The sequence below is a fragment of the Mastigoproctus giganteus genome, chromosome 10, assembly GCF_048544385.1.
Source record: "Mastigoproctus giganteus isolate SK-2022 chromosome 10, ASM4854438v1, whole genome shotgun sequence".
Taxonomy (NCBI): domain Eukaryota; kingdom Metazoa; phylum Arthropoda; class Arachnida; order Uropygi; family Thelyphonidae; genus Mastigoproctus; species Mastigoproctus giganteus.
The window spans coordinates 91,888,711-91,910,528 of record NC_143584.1 but is presented as its reverse complement, the minus strand read 5'-3'; the positions used below and the strand labels follow the sequence as shown (position 1 = coordinate 91,910,528).

General features: G+C 38.9%; 1 protein-coding gene across 1 annotated transcript in view; it reads right to left on the bottom strand.

Annotated features, from left to right (window-relative positions):
• The window catches only part of LOC150079150 (ankyrin repeat and fibronectin type-III domain-containing protein 1-like), a 205,550-nt gene that overhangs the window by 63,521 nt on the left and 120,211 nt on the right, over positions 1-21,818 (bottom strand). Inside the window, exons 2-3 of the mRNA XM_090383663.1 lie at positions 21,393-21,526; positions 636-737 (exon numbers count right to left, since the gene is read on the bottom strand). Of these exons, the coding sequence (XP_090239789.1) occupies positions 636-737; positions 21,393-21,526 (236 nt within the window). The remainder of the gene's footprint in view (positions 1-635; positions 738-21,392; positions 21,527-21,818) is intronic.

Sequence of the window (21,818 nt, the reverse complement as noted above, 5' to 3'; positions counted from 1 at the left end):
ACTTGCTTTCAACGATTGTTTAATTCTGTCTTACAATGGAAGAGTTAGATTGGGACAGAGAACCAATTAAAAATGCGAGGAAACCGAATAATAAGGATTTGCGCTCTAACAACTTAAAAATATGCAATTTTCTCTGTCTAGTTGATTGTTGGATGTCCCAAGCTGGACACACTTATTCCAGTTATTCGATTCTTCGATATAAGTGAGACTTAACAAACCGATAAGGATTGCTATGGATTGAGAGTGCTCCTATGGATTAATTATTGAGAATTCACATTGGTATTCACAGTGATTCCTTCGTAAATTTGCTATGTTTGATGTGGAATTCATCCCCGAGTTATAAAATATAGCAAAATCAAGGCATGTATAAATTTTACATCGATTTACTTAGCTAGCGTGGCAATACACAGCAGAATATGCAGATAGTAAGTATACTCTCGGGTGTACAGATAAGAAACGAAGTTCAACAAGAAACAAAGCCATAAACACACGCATACATTATGTAATAGCGTCACGGCATGAAACTTCAAAGACCGAAGTCGCTGTAAGTTCCATGGTAGACATATTCAAGTTTCTCACACACCTCAGATCAAAGAAAAACAAAGTAATATGCTCGGCAATTTCGCTGAACTTACTGACTGATTCCTGAGACGTTCTGATCTTATCTACAACACTTGATGGACTTTTCTTTGGCCTCGTTTGCGGAAGGGACAGCTTTCCTCGTCGCTGTGGTTCTTCTGAAAAAGAAAACAACAGTACTTAGAGGAGTGAGAAGTTAGGAACGTCTTAAGAAAGCGGTTTCCTACCATCGCGACCTTTGGTAATAGCTGATGTGGACAGAGTGCTTCATCGTCCCGATAGACTTCGTGTGTTATTACATACTGATTTTTTGCTGTGTCGCCTAAATCGTCATATTGCTGTGAAAGGAGGGAACCCAATCCTGTATGCATTTCTCAAGAACTTTGACACGAAATAATGGAAAGCGAAGATCTACGACACATTCTATACAGCGCGTAATCTCCTAAAGCAGCAATCTGAATGGGAAATAAGAGAACCCCACAGTTCATTCTGTTTTGATATCCTATCTCTCTCTTTTATCGAAATCTTAATTTACTCTTTTAAAATTTGATGACGTCACATTCAATTCGGATACCTTCGCTAATTGCATTGCTACTGCAGCTAACTTATCCGATTTCTTTTTGTATCTCTTTCTTGGATGGCTACGGGAGTCTTTCTTATAATAAAGAGTGAACTGCTGTCCAATTTCTTTGCTCTTGTTTTTTTAAGAGCAACCAAAATGGAAACAGCAAGTTTGCCTTAGCAGCGACAAACTCCTTCGATCCCTCTATTTGAAAAAAATGATTGGTTTCCAACAATTGTTATTATTATCTTTTAACTGGATCAGCACATTTAGCTAAATACAGCAGCTGGATCACTCGCTTTGAAACATCCGTTTTAATTATGTAATAATATAGACTGGTCTATAAATAACGAAACATGTTTAACTGTAAATAACAGCGCTATTTTAAATGTATTTTAATTAATGTCAGCACAATAGAAAGGGCATAAACAAACTGCTTATATAAACGTAAGAAAATACGTGTTCAATATCGCAGCCATTTTGTTCTTTACAAAATTGTAGTCTTTTGGGAACAAAGCCACACACGGCAAGGCACAATGAAAATGTTCTCAAATTCTCTATTGACTGTTGAAGCACCCACAAAGACCCGTGCTTATTTCTCAATACTGTATTCTTTAAGAATTCCACAAAAAGTATTCACAGGTTGTTAAATCTTGGGAGTGCAGTAACCATTCAATGGAAACCAGCTGCAAGAGCCATCGACCTGGGAGCTTTTCGTCTACGAATTCGCGGACAATTTTGGCAAGGTGAGGTGGTGTTGGTGCTCCAGCCTGCATAAAAATGCAATGCTGGAAAATGATTTTGAGCTCCTTTAATAGAAGGATTTTGTCTCAGGGTTTCCTCAAAGAAAAAAGGCTCAAGAACACCTCAAACTAGGACGTTTAAATGATTCTTAAAGATTAAATGGAGGATCTTTAAGAGAGCAGTAATAAACACAGTTATAGAGATTAACAGTAAATTCAGATTAAATGTGGCTTCACCAGTCCAAAAAATATTGCAACCGACTTGGGTTTGCAACACTCATCGCCAAAATCCATCCGGCAAGTTTCACTCTTCTATCTGGGTCGTCCTCGTTCAAACGCTTTTGAAAGCTTGATGAAGACATTGAGTGATAGCCTTTGTTCCTTTTTCGGAACTCCTTTCGGTATCCTCTCTTACAAGTTTTTGTAAGTTAAAATCCACTATTCCCATGTCATCAAACTTATTCACAATTTGATGCATATCTTTAAAAAATATCTTAAACTGGCGTGCAACTTCTGCAGCTTAAATCCTCTCCTTCGTTGTAAGACTCATGGTACTTTTCATATGTTCAAATTATTCTGAAATAATTTTTTAAAAATTATAAACCATTTTTCAAATAACTGCTGATATATTCACATCAGCAGTTATTCAAAATAGTTTCCTTACTTAAGGACCATCCTGTATATTTGAGTGCGAATTAATCGTTCACTTCCTTTCGTATCTGCTGAGACATTCTACTGACAACATAACTGTTACAGTGGTAGTGTCACATGGGAAGACTGGCCTCCAGCTAACAGAAGTAACACACTTTCTTGGCTGAAATTTTAACGTTGTTTCAAGGCGAGTAATCCCTCTTTGTCTTCAGCTAACTTTGCTGATCTAATTAGTAGATCCCTATTTCTAGGAATCTTCTAAACAGGTCAGCGTTTATCTTATATACTTAAAAGTAAAGACGCGTATAAAACATAGCTTAATTAGTTAAAACCAGATTACTTAATTAATTAGATATTTAAACTTGCGTTAGACAGCAATTTTACCCATACCTTTGTCCTTCGGTAGTCCAGACAGATGGGTGAGTTACGTTGGCAGCACTTTAAGATGATATGAAAGTTTCTTGGAAAGAGTTTCGCGATATCGATGTATAGCGTTTGGTTCCGGGTTGGCATAACTGTTGTAAAATCGTCTCGTCTATCAAAAAGGTTTCCGGAAATCAATCGATTTGACACCTTTAGAAAAATATAACATTCCGCATAATGAAGCACAAGTGGTGTTATTTCTGGAGGTTAAATTAGTCCTGTTTTTTTAAAGAATACTTCGACATCATAAGAAATATTCTGCGCATCCTCATAAAGCTGTTGAATCAAGAGTTCTCATTAAAACCACGCATATGCTGTAGTGAAAACTTGCTATCGTGGAATACTTCAAAAGACACAGACTTATTCTTCCTTTCAATCTGTTGCTCTACAGGACCTATCTTTTTCATCAGCCTGGATAACGCCTCGTTATATGCAGCCGGCAAATAAGTGATCCTTCACGTCTAACCCATCGAATACATCTTCATGCGGCAACGGGTTATAATATATAGTCAAATCAACAAATAGAATCTATGAATGTATTTCAACAATTTGGTACAGTTGACAGCCAAACCTACTAAATCTTAGGATTATGATGATGAGATTACTTGGGATGATGATGATGTTAATAATAATATCTACCAAGCCATAAGAAAGATAGACAAACGGCACACAACACTCAACTTCAACAAGGAGACCACACTGACACAGACAGAAGAAACCAAGATAGAAAAATGGGCGAAGAAGACACTCCATGGCGGACACTACAATGATCTCCATCAAGATTATATAGATAAGATGGCTTCCAACGCTTGGCTCTCGAATGGAAGGCTCTTCCACGAAACCGGAGGATTCATGCTCGTCGTCCAAGACCAGGTAATCAACACTAGGAACTGCTGGAAATACATCGCTAAGGATCCCGGAATAAGAGAGGATACATGTCGACAATGCTACCTGTCTCCAGAAACATTCCAGCACATCACCGCAGGATGATCATCCAGACAGATTTTACTCAGAGACACGATCAAGTGGCTAGGATAATACATTAGAAGCTAGCGAAAAATATCAGCTGATCAAAGAAAGTTTACCGTATTACAAGTACAAGCCTCAGTCTATACTTGTAATAAGGGTTTACAAGTATAGCCTTGGGAAGTTTTTTTTTTTTTTTTTTTGTATAATAATAACTTAAGACAGGAGATCGAAGACATGTGGCATATGCAACAAGTAACGACCATCCCGATCGTCATGTCAACCATCGGTATGTTGCCAAAGACCCTACATAACAGCCTGGCAGCAATAGGTCTCCCAGCGAACACCTACAAGGAACCCTAGAAAGTCTCAATCCTGAATACCTGACTGTAGCAAAATCAGAGATTTCCTCGACCAACAGTAACACAAGACATAAAAACCACCCTATACACTTGGTACCAGTACCCGTCACGGGATGGAATCCCCCTTCAGGGAGAAATAGTATAAAAACAATAATAAGTTTGTTAGTAAGTGTTCTCCTCTCAGCAGCATTTCTCTAATATAAAAGTCCTTAACGGCAACATGGGACAAGAGGAATAACAGATAAAATACTTCAGGTCAAGTACGTCCAAACATGTTTAGTACCCATACCCCTATATATTGTGGCAATATAGGGGTATAGGTATTATCTTCCCAAAACCCTACAGTGCATTTCAAGAAACATTTGAACATGGAACATTGGATTATGAGGTAACTCAGTTGAATCAGTGGTCACGCCCCTGACTATATCCAAACTGATTCTCCGATCCAGTAATCATCACTTATAGAGAATAAAATTACTGTTCAGTATAAACTTTTAGCAGGGAAAACTTGATGGTCCTGACTTGAATAATATCGTTTGCAGCCCAGATTCAACAGAAATTCTCAGGGAGATGAGTGGATTCCACTTCACCTAACCCTCAAAAACTCAATTCGACTCATGAACCTATCCATTAAATATTCTCTGCATCTTTAATAATTTAGGGGATTAATCCTGGCAATTTGGTGAATTATTGTGATGTAATCATCAAACAGTTGGATGTAAGTAACAATTTTGACACTGTATATGAAAACTTTAGTAAAAGCTTTGATACTGTCCCTCGCGGAAGGCTCCTATACAAACTGGAAGAAGCTGGTTGCTGGTAGGATCCTAAGCCGGATCGCAGGAAAGCTAAAAGATGGGAGAGAGAGGGGGGGGTGTCATAAATAGTCAGTCTTCAGAATGGACGAATATAAGAAGTGCTCCTCAGGAGCTCAGTGAGTGTAGAATCTCCTCCAATTTCTATTTTTCAAAAGTGATACTGAAGAGACTGTTTGTTGTTGTTTGTTATTTGGTTTTTAGGAGCATTAGCAACTAAAGCCATATTGCTCCAGGATATGCGGTGGTCATTCCCTGACCTTTCCGCATCCTCCGTATTTGGTGGTGACGGGCTCGAACCCCGGTCTAATCAAGAAGCGTGTGCTACGCACTGCTGCTCCTTCCCACCTGGCTACGGAGGCGCCTACTGAAGAGACTATCCAAGAGAAGTTGTCAAAGTTTGCTAATGATTTGAAGGTGGGAAGGATGGTTAACAATCTATGTAGCTTCAAAGGGCCTTGGATCGGTTTCATATACGGACCGATAAATAGCAATCAAACTTTAATGCTTCCGAATGTAACGTTTTTCATCTGGGGAACAGAAATCCTGGAGACAGGTATAAGCTAGTGGGAGCGAGCAGTGCTTCAGGACGAAAGAGACTTAGCTGTTATGATTCAATCTGACAAGAAATTTTCCATGCAGTGTAAACAGGTAGCTAGGAAGTCACATGGTGTTCTGTCCATGATTTTTCGGACCTTTTATGACAGGGAAAAGGACGTCATTATCCCTCTTCACAATGGGGTGGTGAGACGCATTTTGAACACTGTATTCAGGTCTGGAGGGCGCACGTAATAAAGTATATAGGACTTCTTTGAAAGAAGAGAAAGCTGATTGGTGACGAGCGCAAAGTGATGCACGTGTGAAGAACGGCTTAGAAAGTGTGGAGTGCAAAGTTTGACAACCAGACAACTAAGGTAAGATCTGATCGAGATGTAAAAACGCTGAAGGGATTGAGCAAAATGAATGAGGAAGGTCTCTTCTCCCTCATAGGTGAGACAAGACTTGGGGGACACGAATATAAAATATTGACGAATAAGAGAAAGACTGGACCTCATGAAGTGTACCTATGAGCAGTGGATTGTTGAAAATTTAAAAAACGTACCCCCCCCCCTCCCTTCCAGTGCAGCACAGACAGTGAGTCTAATTTCAAAGCGGAATTATTCATTATATTAATGAAATTATAAACAAAATATTCTGTTATCCCCTCTTGCTGGTATATCAGCTGTACGGAGATTTGGCGATGGTCCAATATCGTAAAATTTACTTTTCCACTCCGGTTGCTCAACTTCCCTAACAGATCTTAAAGCTGACATTACAGAAATAGTAATAACTGATTTACAAAACGAGATAATGTAAATGTCTGTTATTTTTGAAAGCATTTACAGCAGTTAATTATATTGATTAATATTTTTGTTATGAATACCTCACTCCTTAATAGAGCCGTCGGATCTTCTCTTTGATTCTCACCCACTGTAAGCTCTTTTTATTTAATACTAACCACGCACTCCGTAGCCGAGTGGCCAGGAGCGGGAATGTAGTAACACGCGCTCTTTGAGTAGACCGGGGTTCAAGCCCCTGACTGCTAAATACGGTCGATATGCCAACCCGCACTGGACCAGCGTGGCAGATTATGGTCCATTTCCCTCAACATGAATCATTGAGGAGGCTTCCATCCTGCAGTGGATTGATAATGGCTGCAGTTTACCTTTATGGTAAAGGACCCTTGTAGATATTTGTAACCGGGATGTGGTCTATGGTCAATCATGTTCGTTCATGAGGAGAGAAAGGCAGAAAACGAGAATTAAAAATTCATTCTTAAAATCAACTGAGAAAAAAAAGTCAAAAGAAAGAATGTAAAGAACAAGAGAACCCTTAAGATACAATATGCAGAAAGTTCCAATGAGAAAATCACTGCTTTAAATGATTGTTATACGTATCACGTTCTTTGAAAAACTGTTGTAGAAGGTTTCAACGTACTTCCCCCATCTGAATACGAATAATGTTAGAGATTTTCGTACTTTGGGTGAAACATCAGATATATATAACCTTTCAGCCCTCATTTTAGCCTTTTATATATGTTCTAAATCTCGGAACCATAGCATGAGAAGTTAGAAAGTTAACGTTCCAACTGAGAAATTTATAACGTTGTACAGCTATGTCTCCAAATGCGCTTGTGGGTAGCACAGTTGGTAGAATTGCCATCCTCCCCACACGAGTTGGAAAAGACCGGAGTTCGAGTCCTATCAATGATATGAGGAATTTTAATGGGGCTTTTTTCACAACGTGTCCGATTTAGTCCGTCTCAGACGAGGGTAGCATAGTTTTTCCACCGGAAACTTGGATTTTTCATCCAGAAAACAGAAAATCGACCTCAGAACACACGCAATCTAGAGACAATATACACGGAGCAATATGGTCTTAGTCGCTGATGCTCCTAAAACCCTACTACATGCCCCAAAATGTGAAGTCCCAAACAAAGTTTCTGTCCTCACGTCTGAATGCCAGTGAATACGTCAAGAATTATTTCAAACCTTCAGTTTCATTCGAAGAATAACTGAAGAGCGAAACTCCCTCTTATAAAAGAACAACAGGATCTTACACTCGTACAGAAACACACACATTTTGTGCAGCGGACTAAAAGTTAGGCGCTTGTCATCCAGGACTGCTTTCTCTTCGGTTTGTCCGTCGATAATCGCACAGACCGTGCAGTTTCAAGCGATGACTGTGAAAGAGAGCGTTCACTATACACTTCTCTTCACGCTCGATTAATCCAAAACGAGAAATTCTGGCGAGCCATTTAAAGAGCACCGTGCAAAGACACTGCCGTTTAAATTTAGCGGCAGTTATTGGGGGGAATGAAAGACCTTTAAAAGTCCAAATTTAATCTCAAAAGATTAGATTTATTTTTTCCTCTTTATTCATTCTCCGCAGAATGCTGTGCATCCAAAGAGCCGCGGGGATGTATGAAGTAGCCCTTAATACTTTTTTTCTCTTCTGGTTGTTAATTCAAGTTATGATTTTCCACTTCACTAAGTTTACCGAAGAAACCGGAACTTCGGAAGTCTCATTAGTTTTGGAGTTGCTTCTTCGTTAGTCGTGGACTGCGGGGAAATGCAGCAGAGTCATTTGCTTAACACGTGGATATGAATGTTAATAATGAATCTTTGTGTGATTCGCATTTTCCATTGGTTTTTATGCATTGCAGAGATGCAAGAGCACTTTAGAAATACGTACAATCCGGATGATTGCTTTAGGGAGAGTTGACCTGGCGATGATATCTGAACTGCAAGAATTTAAGCCAGAAGAAAAGGAAACGCGATTTTTGTGTTGTAAGCTCTTAAAACAGCTTCTGATAAAGTGCAGGATTACCTAGGGGATAGACGTCACCATCTTCGAAAAGAAGCCTACGAATGCAAAGCCTTCTTTGATGGAATCCATCAAAGAGTAGGTAAAATCGTAAATACAGAAGTTAGGGAGGAAGAAGAACGTATCGATTTATTTTCATGTAGAAAACAGCAGGAAAGGCGCCTATCGATAGGTAAACTTTCTTTGAAGAAAAATTTAATGTCTGAATTCTTCACGATAGAAATGGTTGCTCAGTTGAAGCTGCAGTCTTCACAAATGTCCAAAAAAAAAAAACCTGAAAGTCTTTAGAAAGTGTACTTCAAGGTCGCCTCTGGGTTTTGTCAATTGCAACCCAATGCTTGTGTGAGAATACACTTACTGGCAAAAATATCCGATAACTCTGTAAGGGCACGCAAAGAAAAGCGAAGGACAAAGTAATAATGCATCCACGCTTATATCACAAATGATTTGACAAAAATGGTATCCGAGGAGCTTCTTTTCTCCTTAGAAAGCCATTCAGCAATGTTTCAGGTGGAATTCCCGAAATGTCCAAGACTATTAACCGAAAGGAACGCCATCTGCAGGCGTTCTTTGTCCAGCGGACAAAGAACGCCTGCAGGTGGCGAAACTCTGACTGACACCGACTGTTTCAGGAACGCGACGGTAGCTGTCAAGGGACATTCCAAGATGCTTTGACATTCAGCCATGTAGGAAATTCCCCTGTTTAATGAAACCATACCTTACTTTTTCGAAGGGAGCATAGACATCTCTCAGGATAAATATGTTACTGTTGATTGTCAATCAACAGTAACATTTTAAGCAATCAGCCGGATTGGATGCTTTTCTAATAGTTCTAGGAATATGAGAGGTGTGGAACCGCCCGTTATCTTTTTGAAGAACTTTCGAAAGTCGAGAATATAGGTCATAATAATCAGTATTAGAATAGACAAATGATACAATGAAGCAGCCTTTTTCCTGCATCTATCAAAACACGAAAAAAAGTGGCCAATCACTTATACTTTTCCCATTGCAAAATCTCCATCCAGTTCAGTCATAAGCTTAGTTAAACTTTCTGCCTCTGCCACCTTGACACGCATCTTATTCTAGAGATCCATAACAGGCTGCCCAGAGGTAAAATCCAGCCTTCTGTCATTTCCTAAGATTTATATTACTTAGTTCTTTGCACCTCTACCAATGAACATATACCTCCATCCTTCAGGATGTTGTACACCTCTATCAGCCCCTCCCCCAAAGAAGTGTATTTACCAAGCTTTGGAATCCACACCTTAGAAGTCGTTCTACGTAAAGATAAATTTTAGTGCTCCTAATCGAGATAGACGTCCTTTTAATCCTCTCTAGAAATTGCATGTGAACAAGGACTTGTGTTTAGTAACGTGATACTTATTAAAATATCCATCATGGTGTATAAGTGTTAGAATAGTTCATTCTAACGTGTATGGTCGAAAAGTCGTGTCCAAGGAACAAGTCTGCAGTCTTCTGCAAACAATAAATATTCATAATATCCTCTGCAAACAATAAATAATCACTGTCGTGTACGGATATTGTACGTGACAATGATTACAACGTTGTGTATGGAAGGTGCTTTACCATCCGCTATGTCCTCCATGACAGTATAGTAATTTTGCCATTTGTCACTCGTTTTGCGGAATCTGTTTGATTCCAATCGACGACTGGGAGAATTTCTGTAGTCCTTTTCAATCCAGGATGTAGTTCACTGATCTCAAGCAGAAGGAGTACGGATCCATCGTGTGTTATTCTGGGTTTTTTAGCCCAGAATCAAATCACGGTCTGATTTGCACAATGTGCAGATCGGCCAGTGATCATACACTTTGTACAAACATAATACACAGCAGCAGCGCAACATGATCTGAGTAGCTAATATTCTTGAAGCACAGCAACAGCCCATCCACTATATAGTTGATCAGAGCTTTCCTGAGACTGGCAAAATGCCCGAGAGTGACTAACTCAACCACGTGGTGATAAAAGAAGCCCATAAAAATTCGTTGCGTTATTGCGGGATTCCAACTCGGGTCCCTTGCACCTAGTGTGGAGAGGATGGTGATTATACCAACTGTGCTACCCATCAGGGCACAAAGCGGAAATCAAAGAATTTCTCGATGGTACTAAAATGCATAGATTAAAAACCCTCTCTCATTATTCCCATTGTCAAAAAGTCCAGTCCAGTTCTTCCTCGAATTTTTCCAACCTCTTCGCCTCTACCATCCTTGCAGACAACTTATTCCACCATTCCACAACACGCTGCCCAAAGGTAACCTTCATAAGGTCTAATCTACTTTCTGCTCAATGATTTTATAGTTGTGCCTGCGGTTCTTTTCTCACTCATCAAGACTGAGACAATATAGTCCTCCCCGTCTCATTCATTTTACTAATCCCCAGGAAACAGGGAGGAATATTCTCATTGACGAGTGAGAAAAGAATCAGAACTAAGCAGTTCCTCGTAGGTGTAATGGCAAAGTTAAGACAGTTTTACTTTTATGAATAACTTCATCGAACGAGTAGTGGACTTCAAAAACTTAAGTATTTCATATTGCTTGATTTTAGTGTTTTATTTGTGTATTCTTCCACCTTTTTATGTACACATTTCCGCTGTGCATCGGTAATCAACGCTGAACAGCTGCTTTCTTGTTTCTTCGATTATTGTTATCACTTTAGCTGAGCCCCAAAGAGATCAACAATAAGGAGTGTCCACTGTATCTTTTCATACTCAATATAATGGAGTCATATCGTAATAATACAACCAGATTTTGTAGTTGTAACTTAATTTTTTGGTTACTAGTTTAATTATCTAGCAAATCCATTTTAGAGAACATTTTCATTGATATTTAAAGTTGTCTAGAAGGTATTTTGATTGGCATTTGCAAATTATTTAATTTTTAAAAGGCCTAGCTAAGCCTACATTTATGTTATTTGAACTACCAAGGGCAAAGCAGAGCACATTATTCACATTAATGATTTTCAAGCAACTTTTTTGAATCTTTCACATTGTTTAACATATTTGTGACACCGTCCGGATTTATAGCTCAGATTCTGAGAAACACCTGACTCCTCAGGGACCATAATCTGTCTATTTATTCAGCGATCTCATCAGTAGTTAGTGGCTCACTTAAACCCGACAGCACGCGTTTAAAAATCACTCAATATCTCGTGCACGACACCGACCAGGTCCTTATCACATATCAACTCCAATAGCCCTATCAATAAGGATGACAGTGAAGCCCTGGTAAAATATCACGTAGTTATTAAGGAGGAGGCAGAAAAACAGAAGAAATTAATAAGAAAACGCTTCCTTCTGAACGAAAATTTATGCCATGCCAACGGTAGAGAGACTGCTCGAAGGTATAATTTGTGAGGATTCCGATGTACGAAAATTGCTGTAATCTAACATCACGTGCCCTCTTGCTCAGACGGAGCAAAGAGGGCACGTATTCAAATTCATTTAATAGTATTTCTCAACTATATGCAAATGTGTTTTCTCTGTGTACGTTGACCTTTCATCTTTGACGCACTTTTGTTCCACCGAGGTGAAAGTTCAAGATTTAACTTTCTTCCCCAACTTCCCCTTAAGCACGATGAAGCGCGATGATCTTCGAGCAGTACATTCCCGTGTTTCTGGAACCATCTCAGAGACCAGTAAGCACTTCCACGAACCGAATAATAATCCATTCAAATGAGATTATTAAATATTGACGAGCTATAATTATAAAGTAATGCTTAGCATTATTAAATATAAATTTTATGGATCAATATTCACAAAAAAATAAAAAAAAAAAAAACATGGACGCAAATGAAAATAACTAATGGCCGGATGCAATAAAAAAGTCTAAAAAAAGAATAATAATCGTCGTTAACTTTGAAGTTTGAAGAATTATCTGCATATTTGATAGTAGATGGCGCCACAATGGCAAACTTACTTTCTGCGCTAGGGTCAAACGTTCCTAATTTCGGGATCGATTGAGAGCACAATATTCGGCATCTAACGTAATTCTTATGTGTGTTCGCGTGGACCAAATAACTGCATTATTAATTAAGTGGATTTCGCAGGATGTGCAGAGTCACTTAACGCTATTCTCAGCCTTAAAAATATCCTGTTAACACCTCTTCAAATACGTCGACGTTGGCGCGATAAGTGGATAGATTCGACCCACACTGCATTCGATTTTTTGCTGTCAACACACTCTTGTCCTAAGCATTCGTATGCGGTACGTGAATGTCAAGCTTTTCGTTATCTAACCTCTTGGACAGTCATCGGCTGTCAACGTGCTCTTAAGCGACTGAAGGGGTGGTGTTTGGGTCGTCACGCAAAGCTGTCTGCCTGGTATTGAAAGACAAGACAAGCGTGATGGGTCTTTCAACTGTACTCGTATTCTGCAAACGAACCGACTTCTATTTGGAACATTAATTTAGCGATATATCTCAGAAACACGGACCGAAACTATTGACAGAACAGTAAGAATAATCATCCATCATAAGAGAAGTGCCATCCAAAATTCTGACTTCTGGTTTCCGTATGTTTCAACTTTCACTGTAAGAATGGTAGCGGGGGGGAGAGGGGGGGAGAAACCAATGAGCAGCTGTGTTGAGTGCCTCGATTTTTTTACAAAATATTCTACTTTATAAAAGCTGTTCATTAACACCGTTCAAAGCATGCTTAATTTTAGCATGAATCAAAAATTATGAATGTTTTGCATTTCGTTCAATACGCCACAAGCATTCATTTTCAAGGCTTGTAACGCAGACACCCTGAGCAAAGTAATCTGTAGCTATCTAGATCTGTGAACAGTGTACACAGGCTGCTAAAATTCCTACAATGTGAACGTAGGCATCTGCTGGGTGTCTTCAATCGAGGTTTAAGGATTAATATTTATTTATTTATTGTAATTAGCGGTTCCTGCGGTTTCAAAAGTACGAACCCGCCTTTAAAATCGGTCCGATAGAAATCCGTCATTTTTATACGTGTCACGTAGGCTTTCCCTATACCTCATATTGCAGTTGACCACTAGATACCGTTTGTTGCCATGCGCTGAATGGAAGAACGAATGGACAATATGAGATTCACAGAAAATACATTTTATATATTGCCCATAAAAGTCGTAGCTTTTTGCTCATTTTATTTTTTATTTTATAAATCATGGATTATTATTATTTGTTAAAGCGCCTGAAATACAATGCTGAGTACCTTAAATAACGTGTCGCATTCAGTAACGGTGTCAGCGAGTAGTAAATCCATTCTTCTATTCCCATTATTCATAGCATACTGTCTGCCCACCAATCACAATGCCTGCGATAAACTATAGTTTTAATAATGCACTCGGTGCCAGGGTTCACAAATCAATGCTGCGAGGATGTCAAAAAATATTTATAATCTTTTGATAAAGTTGCGCGAGCTAAATATATGTATTATCACGTAACGTAGCACCTTCCCAGCGTGGATTTATCAAAGGAAAGTGTGCATCTGAAACCTCTCCTCCACCTCCTTTGGAGTCATATCTCACGCGCTTTAATTTTGACATTTAAACAGACAACTTTCTATAAAACAGACTTAAAAATATCGGCAGATATCTGCCTATGAAAAATGGGTGATGAAAAGATTAAATCTTGGATTAAATGATATTTTGACAATAATACTTAAGTTTCATCATTTTTAAATATTAGTAGTAAAACTAACGAGTAACAGTAACCTAATAATATCTTTACTTATGTCATAATATTTAGAAAATCGAATTATCTGAAACGAGAACGAAATAAAAGTCACGTGATATTACCGAGTTCTTTCTGAACAGCAACAATGAAGTTGATACTTATTGTGGCGCCATCTACCGCCGGTGATTCGCATAATTTTTAAAATTATTTCCATAATAACGTATACAATAGAGTAATACTTAACGTGTATCTAATAAAAACTTTTAATTACGTGATCTAAATATTGTTTTTATGCCAATGAAAAAAAATTCGCCGCATAACGTTGACTTAAGGAACGCTTAATGGAGGATATAGAATGGGCGGTAGAAACAAACACAAACCCACTAATTGGTTGTCGAAGAATGGATGCTCTCGTGCAACTCAACAGCCCCGGAATCCTGCATGCAACGTCATTCATTCGTGGACAAGAAGGAATGCCCTGAATACCAACTGTGGCAGTTATTGTGATCAGATGCGGGAGCTCAGTGGAGAATGGCTCGTGCTCGTTTCATCGGCTGCTTTTTTTTTTTTTTTGGCGTCTGATAACGGACTAATCATATTTAGTTGCCAGACGTGCATAAGATGTACCATTTCTTAGCAGAAGAGGCAGACAGCAAACGATGTTAAGACCAAGTGAGTTTCTTAGAGAGGAATGCGTGGGATTGTGTTGTTTTTTTTTCTTTGGAAATGAGTTCTCGTTTATTATTTTCCCGATGCGTTTTCGAAATTCCCTCACGTATTGCACGTCATCTGTATTTCCTCGAAGATCACTCAGTCGCTTTTACCACGATGTTCATTTGTCAACCAAAGTCACGCTAAGCCTAGCGGGAAGATCAGGACGCCACTAGTGTTGCTTTCCATCGCTTTTTCTTTTTATTCTGACCTAATTAGTGCGGTTTTCTTCTTTTATGTCGATCCAATAGTATCATAGAACTGCGTCCCACAATTATTAGTCATAACAGTAGCTGCTTATTGGAATTAGCAGAAGCCGACATCGGGAATTAGCATTTGATGATCTCTTGGTGCGATATTTTGGTGTGGTTGGTAGGTAGTTGGGCAAATGAGACGCGGTTTCCACAAAGGTACACAATTACTGCGGTTTAGTCGAACCTACCCACCATAAAGTCCCCCGAGAGGTACCCCTGCAAGGTGCAATAATTGGAATACGATGGTGAATATTTAACCGGCGACACTAAATTCCTAATATGTCGTACAGCCCTCCGCTGGACGGGTGTGCCACTTGATGAGAATAGGTCATTAATTAGTTGGGGAGGAGGGCAGTGGGGGCGGAGGAAGGGTTGCTACTACGTCTATTCGCCATAGAAAGACTATACCATTCAGATGGATTCCTGTTTTTTGAGGAATTTGAAAAGGTCTGAGTTCGATCTCGTGGAAGATTAAAGAGGGTTTCATAATGGCTTCTTTCATTGGAATTTGTATTTAACCGGTCTTAAGCAAATGGTGAAGGGTTTATACAGTTTAGGAATAATTTTTTTTTACCAATTTTAACTTATTCATAATAACGCATTAAGGGAACATTTTAACAGTTTGTTTTTGTTGAATATTTTTATGCATCAGCATCTTATGGGCCACGTTGCACTTTATGTCTGTAAATTACGTGCGTTCTGTGGTTCGATTTGCTGGATGAAAAACCCAATTACCGGGAGAAAAAACCATGTTACCCTCGCCTGATACCGACTAACTCTGCGTAAAAAATACTCATAAAAATTCCTCTCGTCATTGATCGGATTCAAACTCAGGTCTTTTCCACCCACTGTGGGGTGGATGGTGATTATATTGACTGTGCTACCCACGAAGGCACGACTTGAATACTTGAAAAACAAAGTAATAATAATAATCACTGTAGACCAACAGACGAGGGATATAATTTCAATTAATTCCTGAAAAATTAAGCTTGGGGTTATAGACACCGTATTCTCCATGATTTATAAAACACCCGAGTTCGATTCCACTCGTCAGTCAAAATTAAAAGATCTCTCTCGCTCCGCTTTGCAGACATTGTTCATATTGTGGCCTAATTATCCGGTCTAGATAGGATAGATTGTTTCGCTTTTTCCACGAGTCCTGTTTTTCGTCTACACAAAGGAAATCTTGTATAACCTAGTTTTTTTAGGTTTTTACCATTTACTATCTTCTCGGTAATAAATAGGTGAATTTTATTATAACAAAATTTCACCGATATTACTTACGTTTCCAACAAAAACACCATTTACCAACTTTATATTATAAACACGAAACAGTTCCTTGAACGTTGTTTTCGATTTCTTAGGAAAATCCTACTGCCTTCAAACTGGAGTATCGATCGACTTTTATCAGAGGATCAAGAACACGTAGTATTTGCAGTGATACCATATGTTTCTATTCGCATAAAATGGCGAAATAAAAATCACAAGAACAGAATACGGAAAATTCCAAAAGAAAATCATATTTATCGGTACTTTGCCAGCCAACATAACAGTTGCAGTTTCTACGTTTTTCTTCTTAATACTCAATTACACATTAATCAAATATGAAGTTAATTCGTACGCAAATCCACCGAGTATAAGAACGTCATTCATTTCCAGCATGTCCTGTATCTTGAGATGTCAAACGCTAACCCCAAATTGTGCGCGTTCCTTTTGTTCTCCTGACATTGTAATGAAGGTATGGAAAAATACAAGTGCTTTGAGGGTCTTCCATAAAGTGTGCGTGCTTGTGCAAGCGTTCTTCATTAGTGTCTGGTTGAATATCTTTGTTAAGAAGGACCATTACCTCCATCCCTTTACTTACAAAATACCATTCTGGAATCTCCCGGCATTAATCGCCAGGTGATGTTCCGCACTCCCAAGCGGATAGTCACGCTTGATGAGCAGTTGGGAAGCAAACAAGATGACGTAGTAGTGTATTATCCAGCAGCTGTTGCGAGATCGCTTCTAAATCCCAAGAACCAGACGGCGCAATTCCCTGAAAGATAACTTCACATGGCGATTCGTTGATGAATTCTCTCCGGACAGCATTACGAGTAAGGAGAAGAAAATTAACTATCATTGTGATAAATGGAGACGTGAACTGGAAGCTAATAATTATCACTGTTTCGACTTCTGTTAGACTGTAATACCAATTTCCTCCACATGCATGTTTGTTAGCAGTGCATCTCTGAACAAAATGCAGCGCGTGATTGTTTATCTGCTATAACAACCAGTTACCAAAAATAGTTAGGAAAGAAACCACTAGGTTACGAGCTTCGGAGTTTCCTGGGCCTAAAAGATTATTACTTTTGAGATAATGAAAATAGAAGCCTCCATTTCGTCAAATCTGGCATATCCTTCTATAGAAAATTGGGCAAGCTGTTGGGTTAGTAGTTCTGCGCAGAATTAGCTTACTCCGGTTGTTCCATTAAAAAACAAAAATATGTAATCTACGTTCATCCTCGACTTACTTACCCATGCATTTATGCCTTCCAAAGATCTCCTTGCACATCACTTCGAACTGGTGGATGAAGGCAAACGACAAAATGCGTCTTCGAAGCTGTCCAAAGATCTCTCTCTCTCGCTCTTGGCCGATGTTTACACGTGCATTCAATATAAGTTGATTATATTTGGGCTGAGGAATAGCCCAATTCCATTTCCGCAGTTGAGAAGTATAAAAAAGTGCATCGCTGGTTGCAGCGTGTGACAAATGATGCCAAAACCTCACTTGACACTGTTCCTCGACAATATGCTACATACGGGCGTTGATGGCAAAATATTTTCATCTTGACAAGATAAAACCCAGTTTATTTAATGCGTGTGAAATGCGACATAATGTCAGAGGTCATGCGGAGGCTAACCGGCACGAGGGAGATAAATCTGCACTGCCATAGGTCTATTTTATATTTTTCAGGGTGTGTTCGCATTCTGTTACGGATTCACCGAGCTCATCAATCCTTGGCCGCCTACAGCATCATGGTAGGTGGTGCAGAAAACTGGAACATACCCAGAGAGAGAGAGAACGAGAGAGAGATGCGCGCATTTAATGTAAACCCCCGGGATCTGTTTTCTCGGATGAAAGCTTTGTTTTCACAAACGTGGACTGTGATCACAATATGACTTCTCAATCCTCATCTATCTACAGTATTTCGTTCTTTTTACCAGGCGAAACGCGTAGAGGTTGAAATGTGAGTGATGAGGGGAGAAAGCTACTATCAGGGACGGTTATTGGAAATCAGGATTTAGATGCGTGTTTTGTCTATCCATAAGAAGTTAATGATTGCGACCGTCTGTATATTGCGAGTATTCTAGGTGATTCCAAATATGTGGAAAAGAGAAATGCTACGCATGAGATCAGCTAAATGCATCTTCTAGAATATATTACATACTAGGGAATGTTAGCTGGTCCCCAAGTGAAAAAAAATCATTGCAGAGAATTCTTGCAATCAGCAACGACAATCGAACCTTGGGCCTTTTCTAAATGATGAATAGTAAGGTCTTTGAGATCAGATAAAAATGAACTCAGTATTGCAGCTTCATCGAAAGTAAAATTCTTAATAAGCAAGTTAAAGGATTGTTGCTTATAATATCAACATTTCTTATAAATCGTTGCTGGAATGTGTGTCAATACAGCAACTTAGCGAGAAGTGGCTTGCCTGAACGTAATGCAACCGATCATGAGTTTTTCAAAGCCAGCAAAAGCAATCTGATTCTGGTAACTTGAATGACAAATTGTCCCGTTCTGGATCTTAATCAACCTAAAATGTTTCCTAACGAGGTTTCCATATCTGAGGTTTCAGTGAGTAATAGCTGTAGCCAAGGATAATGATGGCCATTTGTTAAGCGAAGAAGCCCATCCCCACCTCAGGACACTAAATGTACTGAGGTGGAAAAAACTGCATTCACGTGACTTGCATGAAACTCCCTTCGTCGATTCTTTAACGTAGCAGCAGCAGAACGTGAATGTAATTAATTATTTAAGCGGATTCTTGTTGGCAATCAGACCTGAACCTTTCTTCTTTCGGCCTTTGATTCCGAAGTTAATACGGTACGCATCTGAGGCTGTTGCGAGATCATCTGCAGTAATATTTTTAAACTCTTCTACACCTGGAACCTTCGCTCTAAATTTATTGCATTTCCTAATCTCCACACTAAACCTGGTTTTAATAATGATTGCAATCAGCCGAATTTTCGATACATTTTAAAATGCCAAATAAGCTGCTAAATATTTTAAGTGGAATGAACAGATTTTTGAAAACTGATTATTGAAAATTTTAAATCTGACGGATTGTTTTAGTATTTTCTCCAGGTTAGTAAGACTATGAGGCGTCGGCCTATCGGGTGGTCTGTAAAGCACCTATGTTTTATTGTCGGTGTGCTCGTTTTGTCGTTTTTCGGGATTAGATACTCAATTTACCAATTCGAGTTTTTCATATTTATCAACTGCGATCCTTCGATCGCAGTTAATCAAAAATCTTTCCAATTCGCACACAAACTCACTTACTGCTCCCTCTCTGAGCAGTGTCCACTACCTTAAGTAATTCAGTCTGTGCATCAGTTCTGAGAAGTCAGAAAGCCATCTTCTTCTCGTTAAACAATACCCCGAAAGCATCCAGTCCACCGTGGAAGGAGATCCCATCCTAACTCTTCTGTTTCTGTTGATCATCACGTAAAAATTCTCCTCACGAGACCTTCCCGACCCAGTAACGTAAACAAGACAACATTGACGTTAATATATTACTGGAAACATAACTACTATCGTAGGCTGCATAGTTCTGGGCACCAACAGCCCCCAATAGCATCGAGCCAGTCCCATAAAATTGAGTTTTCATCCAGTAAACAGACCACAGAATAAATGAAATGTATACAGTTTATGTACCACGTTATACTGTTTTCTAGTATACTATTAGTAATGCATAGTACATTACGACAGGGGAATACTTGAAGGCTCTCCTTACACTTCTTCACAGAGATAACTCACAGGGAAATTCTTAAGAATTAATGTTAACAAAGTGAGCCACTGTTTTGAAAACAAAGATGTTCAGAATTCATCGTTGACATCAACCAAATTGGTGTATCCGATTCGAATACGCATTCTCGAAGAAAGAGAGGGCATCACCATCCAACACAACTAGCTCATTACTTATACGGAGTGGAATGGAGAAAAAATAAAGAATCGAAATACGAGCAGCGGGGTTAATGATACTGTTTGCGCTGGGTATGATTAGTCGAAGTAGAATGAACTTGGTCGCGTGCGGTTTATGACGTGGCGTGTGCATGCAGCCACAAACTCACATGCTGTTGGGCAGCTAATTAAACAGAAACATTCGCAGGATTCATGGGACAGTAAATTAGCGACGGAAGCTTCCGCTCACAATCATTTCTTGTTACAGTTTAACAGCTATCAGTCCTTTTGGGTATCCAATGACAAGTTCATTACCAGCATTTGCATGATGCGCGCAAGTTATTACCACAATCACACGCAGAATGAGAATCATTCCTGTGAACTTATGGTGCGTTTTCAACCATCTCCAAACTTTGAAATTCTCTGCTGATCGTGGTATTGAGAACGGTGAAGGCAATCATATTAGGAGAGCAACAACAGCGATGAAAGATTACAGTGCTAACTACCAATAAGATTTCATTGACAAAAGGTTTATGAAACTAGATCACGTGGTCTTTAATATGTAACGTCATTACAGTCCAGAAACAGCAACCACCAACTTCCCAATATCACGTCTCCCTCAATAAATACATCGTAATTAACTTAATGAATAATCCAGGAGAAGGTGGATGAAAAGCAAATTTTGAAAGCTTTCTGGATAACGGCCATTTAGCCCCCATGTGGTTTATACGCTGGCCAAAACAAAAGGCAGCATTTTGCTGATGACGTCACATCCATAAGCTTATTGCATTTCTATTCAAATACCTTCAGTTGAAAATTAGCATAAATCCCTACATAAAGATTTATTGACAGGATTTAACTGTGAGTAATACCAGCAGCTACTCGGAACACGGACCAACCCACACAGAAATGATTAAGAACTTCCCTTAACGCCTTGGATTACTTCCAAGGTTCGAACACATTCAGAAGTATGGTCAGTTCTATTTCCCCATCATTCATTTTCGTCTGAAATCAAATACGAGCAAGGGCCAAAGCGTTATTAATCTATACATTAATATTTCTCAGAAAGTTAAATGAACAGCTAAGATATTATAAAGGCTATTAAAGGGATTTAGCAAGAAAGTTGCCTTACCTGGCATGCTGGAGACGACACTTTGAGCTTCTAATTGTGCTTGAATTATACTTAGACTCGGATTAATAATAGCTGGGAGCGTTAATGCCCTCAGTAAGGGAGGCTTTTTCTTGGCAGAAGTCTTCTCAGATGAGCTGGAAGAAAAAAATATACTGTCTTCAATAATTGAGCAAAGTCTTAGTTATTATAAAAAAATACTCTTCTTTAATCCAAATGACTGGTTCGATATTTTTTAACACGTGCAAGCGATTTTTTTATGTTTTTACAGGTCAGCCTACCAAATCTTTTTTCATCACAATAAAAAAAAACTCTTGTCCTCTATTTTTTCTTTTATATTTCTCTCCTTGCATATTCAACTAAGTTTTCTTCTAATTTAGAATACAGTTAGAGACATCTGTACCGAATTTCATGCATTTATGCTAACTT